The sequence below is a fragment of the Bufo gargarizans genome, chromosome 6 (genome assembly GCF_014858855.1).
Source record: "Bufo gargarizans isolate SCDJY-AF-19 chromosome 6, ASM1485885v1, whole genome shotgun sequence".
NCBI lineage: Eukaryota > Metazoa > Chordata > Amphibia > Anura > Bufonidae > Bufo > Bufo gargarizans.
Window position 1 is genome coordinate 276486902 of NC_058085.1, and position 12385 is coordinate 276499286.

Here is a 12385-nt window from a genome sequence, read left to right on the forward strand (position 1 = left end):
TATAGATGCTACAATACTGAGAAAGCGGCGGTCTGTAATTATTTGATGATATAAAGGTCCCTCCTCTTTTTAATGCAAACCTAATAAAGATTTTGGAGTTTTACTTCTTATTCAACGTTTCTAACTACCGTGAGCTCCATTATGTTCCACACTGTAGTTCTGCTGCTGGGAACTGTACCCTGCACAGTACAACAAACCTAAATCTGCTCCCAAAACAGGAATCATTTTTTGACAGCTTTTGTAAAAAGCCATTGCTTCTTCATTTTTGACATATTTGACAAAATATATTTTGTCAAAATAATCTGTTGCTACTTTCTAAAAATGGGATAATTTTTAGACCATTTGTTTACACCAGCCATTGCTTCTTTTGATACCCTTGTGTGTATATAAATACCAGCCAAGGTATTTTGGCTGTTAAGGCTATTTGTTACCACCAGCAAACATGCGTTTACCCATAGCCATATATGTCACTTTGACATTACTAGTGCTGCCTTGGCATGAACGTGCTTGAAAAGAGTTAAGGAAATCCCATAGTATCATACACAACTTTTTATGGCAACCTGAGCACTTTTGATACAGGCCCAATTTTTTCTTACTCGAATCAAATCTGGTGACCGATTCATTCAAATCAAACCTGAAACAAATTTCAAGATGTTTGCTCATCACTTTTCTTTAGTTATACTGCCATGCTAATGCTAAGGCTCTGGTATTCCCCTGACAAGCAGGGCAGAAAGCTATTTTATTAGCTGTCTACTAGCTGCAGTGAAAAGAGGATCATTATGCATATTTCTACGTTCTCATACCTGGGTTCATGGAGAACTGGGACAACTTCTCTACAGTAGGGACGGGCTGCACCTTAATGGGTAGGGTACAACTGCCCTGGGGGAAAAAATGGTTAGACGGCTGGAGGAGCTTTTAAACAAGGATCTTGGGGGGAGGTGGGAGGTCATACTAATAAGGGGGTAGATAGTGTAGATCAGGGATGGCCAACATGTGGCTCTCCAGCTGTTGCAAAACTATAACTCCCAGCATGCCCAGACTGCCTACAGCTATAAGACTACAGCAGGGCATGGTGGGAATTGTAGTTTTACAACAGCTGGAGAGCCACAGGTTGGCCATTCCTGGTGTAGATAGAGAGTGGGTTATAGAAGGAGACAGTGGGGATTTAGTAGGGGCTGGGGTTAACGAGGAAAATAGGGAGAAGACTGGGCAGAACTATACATTTCTGAAAAATAGAACTGCTGGTAACAAGAACCTGTTACATACAAAAGTCTACCACGGTAACCTAAAAAATCCCAGATATTCACTTTACAGGTAATAGTAATTTAAAATGTATTTTCACAAATGCCAGAAGTCTAGCTAGCAAAATGGAGCAGCTGGAGGCTATAGTACTAGAAGAACACAGAGATGTAGTTGGTGTGGCTGAGACATGGTCGGACTCTTCGCATGACTGGGCTGTTAATATTGAGGGTTTTACACTATTTAGGAAAAGGTGGTGGTGTGTGCATGTATGTGAGGAGTGATCTGAAGACAAGTGTGAAAGAGGCAATTGTGGGTTCGGATGGTGAGGATGTGGAAACCTTATGGGTGAGAGGTCAAAGGGAAATAACCACTGAAAAAATAATATTTGGTGTAACATATAAAGAAGTGCAGAAAATGATAGGCTGCTCAGCTAAAATGATCGCAAATACTTTAAAATGGCAACCAAAACCTGAAAGACGTGGAAGAAAGCTAAAAACTACTATTCGAATAGATAGAAGAATATCCAAAATGGCAAGGACTTAGCCAACAATCAGCTCCAGGAAGATCAAAGAAGGTCTAAAGTTACCTGTGAGTGCTGTTACATTTAGAAGACGCCTATGTGAAGCCAAGCTATCTGCAAGAAGCCCCCGCAAAGTCCCACTGTTGAAAAAAGACATGTGCTGAAGAGGTTACAATTTGCCAAAGAGCACATTGACTGGCCTAAAAAATCATTTTGTGGACTGATGAAAGTAAAATTGTTCTTTTTGGGTCTAGTAGCCGGAGACAGTTTGTCAGATGACCCCCAAACACTGAATTCAAGCCAAGGTACACTGTGAAGACAGTAAAGCATGGTGGCGCAAGCATCATGATATGGGGATGTTCTCATACTACGGTGTTGGGGCCTATTTATCGCATACCAGGGATCATGGATCAGTTTGAATACATCAGAATACTTGAAGAGGTCATGCTGCCTTATGCCAAAGAGGAAATGCCCTTGAAATGGGTGTTCCAACAAGACAACGACCCCAAACACAACAGTAAACGTGCAACATCTTGGTTCCAGACCAACAAGATTGACGTTATGGAGTGGCCAGCCCAATCCCCGGATCTTAATCCAATAGAAAACTTGTGGGGTGACATCAAAAATGCAGTTTCTGAGGCAAAACCAAGAAATAGAGAAGAACTGTGGAATGTAGTCCAATCATCCTGGGCTGGAATACCTGTTCACAGGGGCCAGAAGTTGGTTGACTCCATGCAACACAGATGTACAGCAGTTCTCAGAAACAGCGGTTATACAGCTAAATATTAGTTAAGTGATTTAAAGAAAAGCTAAATCTTCAAACATTTTTCAGTTTATAAAGTGAATGTTTTAGTTTGTAAAGAAGATTACAAACACTGCTAGTTATTTGAACAGTCTAATATTCATTTTTTTTGAGGAACAACACAAATGTGTATGGAAATAAAAGCTATTAGAAGGATTTTGAGGTTTTTTTTTCACTTTTTTAAACACACTGCTATTATTTTGAACACAACTGTATAACATCTGTTATTAACCAATGTGTGTTCTAATTTATTTCCTTCATAAAGGTGTGGGATGAACGATTAGCCAAGTCTGCTGAGTCATGGGCCAACCAGTGCAAATGGGACCACGGACCTAACCAGCTCATGCGCTATGTGGGTCAGAATCTCTCCATCCATTCTGGAAGGTAGTTCATTTTCCACATAGCTAAACATAGGAGTCAATTTTTGATCCAGTCATATAACTTTTTGGCCAGAAGTGTGACCAATTGATGCCCCTGTGCACACTACAATATATGTGAAGGTTTCTCCCACCTACCATGTGCCATTTATAATACTGGTGTCTTCTTATGTATAGACACCATTCCCCTGCTACGGGAGCTAACTCTACAACCCTATTGATACACCTCTGGAAATTGTGTATCAATTGGAAATGATGTATCAATAGCTCCCCAATAGTTAGGAATATTAATGCAATGGTTGATACATGAAATAAGAGGATAAACAGTGACAAGGGTTAACCATACTTGCCAAGATATCTCCAGGAGAGAGTGGTGTGCATCACATAAAATGTATGGGGCTAGACATGCCCCTTTCTCCAAGCCATGCCCATTTAATTTCCTGAAATACCCCTATATGACCCCAGCCCTTTGGCCTTTGTAGCCCTTGCTTGTTATTTGCCCCAGTGCCACACCCAGCTAGGGGAAAATCTTTGGTAGGTGCCAGTAGTCTTCTCTGTCACTTGGAAGATTTGCCAACTCTTCCAGGAATCCATGAGGTCTCTCCTTTTTCCGAGAGCCTCACGGACATTCTGGGAGAGTTGCCAAGTGTGGAGTTAACCAACATTCATGGCCATTTAAAGGCTCTGAACAGGTACCCAGATCGGTGATAATGGTTTCTTTCCTTCTTAAAACCACCGACCCATCAGATCTATGAAAGAGAAAGTCCCATGACTGGCAATTAATGTTTACCTCAGTGATTTGTAGGACTACTGTGACAACTGCTCTAAACACCATCTTACTTCACTGCCCAAATCATCAGTTGTCACTTACTACCCCCATCGATTAAAGAGACACAGTAGGCCAAATTTATCACAGCCATCTCACAGAAAAACTACCTTGTTGCCCATAGCAGAAATGGGCTTACATTATGGAACTAAGCAACATTTTAATGAAATAATTTTTATTTTATGAAATTTGTATTCTATTAATCCATACCCTTTGGTCTGAGGATACGTTTAAAGGGGTTATCCAGGAATTTGATATTGATGGCCTATCATCCAAATCGGCTGTTTGAAGAGGACACTCACAGAAGCTCTGGTGAGCGATCATCCTCCTCACTGCTTACAAAGGGACTGAGCTGTGCCTAGGCCACGTGACCGATGTACAGTGACATCACTGGACCAGGAAGAGACCTAAGCGCTCCCAGACTGCCGCAGCCTCTTTATAAAGCTGTTGAGTGGGGGTGCCGGGAGTCAGACCTCCACCGATCTAATATTGCTAACCTATCAATATCAAATTCCCAGATAAACCTATTTAACTTTTGGGACAACCACTTTAAATCCACCATCAGATCGCACCTGTGACTATCAGTGTTCCAGCTTGTCCTCCCTGTATAAGTAAATAGAGGAAAGCAAATAGTGATGCAGTCAGAGTGGCGGTGAATTCTGCAGCTATCCTCAGAGAGACCTGACCAGACGGATGATGAGGGTTTTCAGTCTTATTCTGAGAGTCAATTCACCCCCACACTACTTTCCCATGGAACCTGTGGATCTTCAGCTGTTATGAAACTACAACTCCCTGAGTGCCTTGACAATGGCAGTCTGTTGGATGTTGGGAGTTGACATTTCAAAACAGATGAGGCTTATTGTGTATTCCAGTCTTTAAGGTTTGTACCTATAGAGGGTGCAGTGATAGCTGTAGCACCCAGAGTCTCAAGTGAATCCTCTTCAATCTTGTATGAATTTGTCTTGCAGGTATAGATCTGTAGTAGATTTGGTAAAAGCATGGCACGACGAGAGGCAGCATTACTCCTTTCCTTACCCGCGAGAATGTAATCCCAGCTGTCCTAGTAAATGCAGCGGGTCCGTCTGCACCCACTATACACAGGTATGTTACACATATGTTACATTGATTCACTGGTTTTCTTGATGCCCCTTAAGATTATATGCACACGGTGCATATTATTTGAGGAATTTCAGCGCGGATTTTGTTAAGGAAATCCCCATCGTAATACAGTTACCAGCTAAGTAGATAAGATTTAAAAAATCTCATGAACACTGTTCGGAAATTGACCTGCAGTATGGAGTTTGAAATTTGCAGAAGGTCACCAGATTTTGCAATGCAAAGGGTGACACTGGTAGGCTCAGACTGGCCCAAAGGAGTACAAATAAATCCCCTGGTGGGCATCAAGCAAGTGTGGGCCTCCAGTCCTCCACCACTTGCACATGTGGCACATAGAATGACTGCAATACTTATGAATAGGCAGCTTACAGAATCTCACAAAGTCAATGGGAGATGTAAGGTCTTTAAAAACGATTTTAGGGAACTATGTGAGAAGCTCAAGACCAGGACCTCCAAGCTGGTGTTTTCAGAAATACTACCTGTGCCACGAGTGCCACCAGAGAGACAACGGGATCTTAGGGAGTTAAATAAGTGGCTCAGAAGCTGGTGCAGGAAGGAGGGGTTTGGGTTCATGGAGAACTGGGAAGACTTCTCGGTCGGTTATGGGCTCTACAGTAGGGACGGGCTGCACCTTAATGGGAAGGGTACAACTGCCCTGGGGAAAAAATGTTTAGATGGCTGGAGAAGCTTTTAAGCTAGGATCTGGTGGGGGGAGGTGGGAGGTCATACTAATAAGGGGGTAGATAGTGTATATCAGGGATGGCCAACCTGTGGCTATCCAGCTGTTGCAAAACTATAACTCCCAGCATGCCCAGACTGCCTACAGCTATAAGCCTACAGCAGGGCATGATGGGAGTTGTAGTTTTACAACATCTGGAGAGCCACAGGTTGGCCATCCCTGGTGTAGATAGAGAGTGGGTTATAAGAAGGGGACAGTGGGATTTTAGTGGGGGCTGGGGTTAACGAGGAAAATAGGGAAAAGACTGGACATAACTATACATTTCGTAAAAATAGAACTGCTGGTAACATGAATCTGTTATATACAAAAATCAACCAAGGTAGCCCAAAAAATCCTGGCTATTCACTTTACAGGTAATAGTCATTTAATATGTATTTTCACAAATGACAGAAGTCTAGCTAGAAAAATGGAGCAGCTGGAGGCTATGGTACTAGAAGAACACATAGATGTAGTTGGTGTGGCTGAGACATGGTTGGATTCTTCGCATGACTGGGCTGTTAATATTGAGGGTTTTACACTATTTAGGAAAAGGGGGTGGTGTGTGCATGTATGTGAGGAGTGATCTGAAGACAAGTGTGAAAGAGGCAATTGTGGGTGAGAATGGTGAGGATGTGGAAACCTTATGGGTGAAAGTGAAAGGGATATAAACACTGAAAAAATAATACTTGGTGTAATCTATAGACCCCCTAACATCACAGAAGAGATAGAAACGCAACTGTATAACCAAATAGAGCAGGTGGCACAGGCTGGAACAGTAGTCATAATGGGAGATTTTAACTTCCCAGATATTGACGGGGGTCATGGTTTTGCCTCAACAGTAAAGGGGAGAAAATTCCAGAACTTGCTGCAGGACCACTTTATGGGCCAGTTTGTAGAAGCTCCCAGTAAGGACGATGCTCTGTTGGATCTGGTAATTTCTAATGATGCAGAGCTTGTCGGTAATGTTACTGTTCGAGAAACACTAGGTAATAGTGACCACAATATAATTATATTCCCCCTAAACTATAAGAAGCAAACTCTGCCAGGCCGAGAAAAGACACTGAATTTCAAACAGGCTAATTTCCCTGGGTTGAGGGCAGCATTTCAGGGCAATACAGAGGATAAATGGGAGAGCTTTAAATCCACATTGAGTAATTGCACAAAAAAATTAATCTCTTTAGGTAACAAGTATAAACGGCTAAAATTAAACCCCCCATGGCTTACAGCTACTGTAAAAAGGGCAATAAAAGACAAAAAGAGAGCATTAAAGAAATACAAATCTGAGGGGTCAGCTGTAGCATTTGAAGATTACAAAGGGCTTAATAAAATCTGTAAAAAGGAGATAAAATTTGCATAAATACAAAACGAACAGCAGGTAGCAAAAGAGAGCAAGACAAATCCCCAAACATTCTTTAAATATATAAATGCTAAAAAACCTAGGTCTGTGCTGGTAGGTTCAATAAATAATGGTAAAGGGGGGGTAGTCACTGAAGATAAGGAAAAGGCAGAGTTACTAAATGTTTTTTTTAGCTCTGTATATACAAAAGAAGAGAAAGGAGCTGATATCTGTGGCACCGGGGTTGTTAGTACATCCAGTGATATACTCAATCGGTTAACTGTAGATATGGTCCAAGAGAAGTTAAATAGGGTAAATGTGAACAAGGCTCCGGGTCCAGATGGATTACACCCAAGAGTGCTTTAAGAGCTCAGTTCAGTCATTGCTGTGCCCCTGTTTATAATTTTTAAAGATCCTCTAGGTACTGGTACAGTGATTGGCACAAGGCAAACGTGGTGCCCATATAAAAAAAAAAAGATCAAGGTCTTCCACAGGTAATTTTAGACCAGTTAGTGTAACTTCTTTTGTGGAAAAAATGTTTGAAGAAATCTTAAGGGACTATATACAGGAGTATGTGACTATAAATAATATTATAAGTGATAACCAGCATGGGTTAACCAAGGACAGAAGATGTCAGACTAACCTGATTTGTTTTTATGAGGAGGTGAGTAGTAGCCTGGACAGAGGGGCAGCTGTGGATGTTGTGTTTCTGGATTTTGCAAAGGCTTTTGATACTGTCCCTCAAAGACGCTTAATAGGTAAAGTAAGGTCTATAGGCTTGGAAAGTATCAGTTGTAATTGGATTGAAAACTGGCTGAAGGACCGTGTCCAGAGAGTTGTGGTCAATGATTCCTATTCAGAATGGTCCCAGGTTATAAGTCGTGTACCCCAAGGTTCAGTGCTGGGCCCTTTATTATTTAATTTATTTATTAATGATATTGAGGAGGGGATTAATAGCACCATTTCTATTTTTGCAGATGACACTAAGCCAGTGATGGCTAACCTTGGCACTCCAGCTGTGGTAAAACTACAACTCCCAAGATGCCCCCCTTGCTTGGCTGCTCTCAGAACTCTATAGAAATAAATGGAGCATGCTGGGAGTCGTAGTTTCACCACAGCTGAAGTGCCAAGGTTAACCATCACTGCACTAAGCTATGTAGAACTGTACAGTCTATGGAAGATGTCCATAAACTACAAGCTGACTTGAACACTCTGAGTGATTGGGCATCAACTTGGCAAATGAGGTTCAATGTGGACAAATGTAAAGTTATGCATCTTGCTAGCAATAATCTATGTGCTTCATATTTCCTAGGTGATGTAGCACTGGGAGAGTCACTTGTGGATGGTAGATTAAATAACAGCATACAATGTCAATCAGCTGCTTCTAAGGCCACCAGGATATTGTCATGCATTAAATTAGGCATGGACTCGCGGGGGAGGGATGTAATATTACAACTTTACAAAGTATTGGTGCGGCCTCATCTGAAATATGCAGTTCAGTTCTGGGCCCCAGTACATAGAAAGGACGCACTGCAGCTGGAAAAAGTACAGAGGAGAGCGACTAAACTGATAAGGGGCATGGAGGGTCTTAGTTATAAAAAAAATATTAAAATAATTTAATTTATTAATGGGCCATACAAACAATACAGTGAAAAGCTGTTCCATGTAAAATGACCTCAAAAGACAAGGGGGCCTCCGATTGGAGAGGAAAAAGTTCAGTCTCCGGACGTGTCAAAGCTTCTTTACTGTAAGAACTGTGAAGCTGTGGAATAGACTTCCTCAGGACGTGGTCACAGCAGGAACAGTGGACAGTTTTAAAAAGGGCTTAGATGTAAAATTAAAAGTAAATTACATTAATGCTTATGAAAACGCGCTGAGATCTGAGTCTCACTTCCTTCTGGGTTTCGCCTCCCCACCTATCCCTTGGTTGAACTTGATGGACTTATGCCTTTTTTCAACCGTATTAACTATTTAACTTTGTAACCGGCCTATGAAAACAAGTTAGATTATTTAAGACACTGCCACATTTATAAATGCATTGGGTGGTGGAGAAGACAGAGAGACAGGCCAGCCAGTATCCTCTTTTCTCAGAGACCTACCTTCTCAAAGATGCTGCAGATCTAATCAGAATCAGAAGGAATACTACAAAGGGTTAATTACTATTGAGAGAGTTAATGCAATTTTTTTTTGTTAAATGTTGTGATTTGTTATGTAGATGCACTTAAAGGGGTTGTCCTGGTTCAGAGCTGAATCCGGACATAAGCTCCCCTTTACACATTTAGCCTGTATCAGTGCAGCATCGAAGCATTTCTTGCTCTGATGCTCCCCCTTGACCAGCGCTGCAAGGGCTGTTTGTTTTCTGCCGATTGCATACCTGGCATTTTTTCAGTATGCTAGGCAGAGACTTCCATCTAGCAGTAATGCTGTTGACGTCACCGGCACTAATAGGCGGTCTTTAGTGCTGCCCTAGCCTGTAAAACAGCCAGTGGTAGTGCTAAAGACTGCCCATTTGTGCCAGTAACGTCACCGGGCTTACTGCTAGGTGGAAGCCCCTGCCTAGCATGCCCATTAAAAGCCTGGAAACATCACCGATAGTGAAGAAAAAGCCCTTGTCCTGTGCTGTGAAGCAGAGGGCAAGGGCGAGCATCGAAGCTAGAAATTCTCCAATGCTATACTGATATAGGCTAAATGTTTTAAGGGGATCAGCTCTGAACCAGGACAACCCCTTCAATGGCATTGAATTTTGTTAAGTTGTCAGGAGATGGACTAAGTTCGCTCCCTGACTAGTTAGTGTTGAGGCAGTCAAGTCTGAGCAGCCTGGGGGGAAGACATGTCTGTTCAACCTGTTGCACAACTAGAGCCAATTTCAGAGAACATTAATCTGTGACCTTTCAACTGTGCAAAAAGAGGCCATACTATCACAGTACTCCTGAGAGAGACCAAACATCTGAGAAGGTCTAGAACTCACAAGGCTGTACATTGGACTTAGACAGCAAAGTATTGTGCTCGTTTATGGCAGAAAGGCTTTGCTGCTGTGGAAGGAACTATTGCTAAGGCTACTTTCACACTAGTGGCAAGGAACTCCGGCAGACGTGCTGCTGCTAGTGCATGCGTGCCCCCGGACTACCGCTCCGGCCCCATTGACTATGGCAGAAGCACGGCAAACATGCTGAGAGGTGGCCAGAATAATACTACTGTCATAGTTTTATTCCCGTCCCCTCTCGGCATGTTTGCCGTGTTGCCGCTTGAACTCCGGCCTGCCCCCATTATAGTCAATGGGGCCGGAGCAGTAGTCCGGGGGCACCCATGCACTGGTGGCAGCACGGATCTGACAGGCTGTTCACCCGCCGAAACAGCCCGCCAGAGCTCCTTGCTGCTAGTGTGAAAGTAGCCGAATTCGCCACCCGTATCTCAGAGAACCTTATTGCATGCTTGTGATTCTGCTGAGCGACTGCAAAGTGTTTTTAGGGAGAGGGAGTACTATAACCACCATGAAATGCTGCCCAAACACTGCTATTGAGAGAATATTACACTGTGACATATTGTTTGGTATTTGTACTATAATTAACTTATAAAGAGAGGGCACCCCTATCTACACAGTAAAGATCCCCAATACTAGGGTGTGCCCAGAGGGAAGAAAGAATGTCCTCTCCAGTGACTGCACAGCTCTAGGGAGCATAAGGGTGGAGATCTCTACCGTGATCTACGAAGTACAACCTCCATCCTCAGAGCCACAACTATCACTCCTATTCTCCACGCACTCCCCAGCAGTCCGCTGCCCAGGGACCCCATAATCAATCTTCCTGAATGTCTTGCTGCTGTCTGCCGCTGTGTGAGCAGGAAGTATTTGCATGTTTGCTGTACATTGGGCCCCTGGAATGAATTTTACTGGTAGGCCCGAGGGACCTCAGTCTGACATTGGAGACTGGGGCAAATCTGCTTTAAAATCCCACGCAATGGAAACTACATTAAAATCCATGCAGAAAATCTTCATAAAGTACACTGCTGTGTGCATATAGCACATATAGCCTTACTGTACGGCATGTCAATTGTTTGGGAGGTCTCTACATAAAGAAAAACATCTGGGACTGCAATATTTGGGCAGGAGGAGGTCTAATTTTAGGGAATTCTTCTTAGTTGTCAATTGGGGAAATCACACCTTCAGGTATCTCAATTTGATGGTAAGGGCATACCTCCCAACAGTCCCAGATCCAGTGGAACAGTCCCAGAATTTGGTGCCTGTGCCAGTAGGATGCAGATACAGTTGAATGCAGTAGAGAAGCAGGAAGCCAAAAGGCATGATGGTGTCATTTGATCTGTGCAGGAGAGTTCACAGGCCAGTACACTCTCCTAGTCAGCTCAGTAGGCATGATGATGTCACAGCATCATGGGGGGACCATGATGTTGTCTGTTCATCTGGTCAATGGGGTAGGTGAGTATTACTTTTTTTATTTTATTAACGCTACAGGGGCTTCACTATTTTAAGCGGTCACTTAAGGGACAACAGTGCTAAAGGGGCAGCACTACTGTAAGTGGGGCATAACTACTGTGTGGGGCCATAAGAGGTATAACTACTGTGTGGGGGCACAAAGCAGAATTCTACTGTGTTGGGGCACTAAGGGAACATTTTACTGTGAAGGGGGCACTAAGGGTGCATAACTACTGTGTGGAGAACTAAGAGGGCATAACTACTATGTGGGGGCACTAAGGGGGTACAAATACTGTGAGAGGGCACTAAGGGTGGCATAACTACTATGTGGGTACTAAGGGGGCATGAGTATAGTGCTTGAAAAAGACTAGTCAAAACATTGCACGGTTGGTGAATAAACCATACATGACTGAAGACAGAAAGTGCTTCGGTAATTATTTTCTTTTATGGATTACTGAGGACCCGTCGGGCTTGGACGTAACACTGCTGGCACCGCCACCATTGGGACAGATTTTTTTGAATACATCCAGTGAATAGTGCTGTTTTCTTCTCTAACTAATATACAGTGAGGGGGCACTATGGGGCATTTTACAGTGTAGGGGCAGTAAGGGGGAAGAACTGCTGTGTGGGGCACAAAGAAGGCATAACTACTTTGAAGGGGAACAAAGGGAGTATTCTACAGTGTGGGGATGTTAAGTGAGAATAACTACTGCTGATGTCCCTCCATGGGATTTTCAAAAGTTGGAAGGTATGAATAAGGCCAGTTTCACACCAGTGTTTGGGAGATCTGGCAGGATGCCAGAACAACCTGCCCGATATCCCAAGCACTAGTGTGAAACTAGCCTAAGAGTAGTAGTACAAACTACCAATTCTTTCGTACAGAAATATTAGGCATTCTACTACCCCAAAAATGCACATGGGATACAGAAACTGTAGAAATAGTAGTATATACCACAATCTAGCTACTGGTCACATTATACCTTTAATAATGTGGCAGTGCAAAGAAAAGAAAAAAATCA

General features: G+C 42.9%; 1 protein-coding gene and 1 long non-coding RNA gene across 2 annotated transcripts in view; one reads left to right on the forward strand and one right to left on the reverse strand.

The window, feature by feature from the left end:
• LOC122941508 overlaps positions 1–12385 on the reverse strand; it is a 132818-nt gene that overhangs the window by 92921 nt on the left and 27512 nt on the right. The gene's annotated exons all lie outside the window — the stretch shown is intronic.
• The window catches only part of LOC122941507 (peptidase inhibitor R3HDML-like), a 46683-nt gene that overhangs the window by 25030 nt on the left and 9268 nt on the right, over positions 1–12385 (forward strand). The window contains exons 2-3 of the mRNA XM_044298822.1: positions 2830–2948; positions 4736–4868. Coding sequence (XP_044154757.1) covers positions 2830–2948; positions 4736–4868 — 252 coding nt within the window. The remainder of the gene's footprint in view (positions 1–2829; positions 2949–4735; positions 4869–12385) is intronic.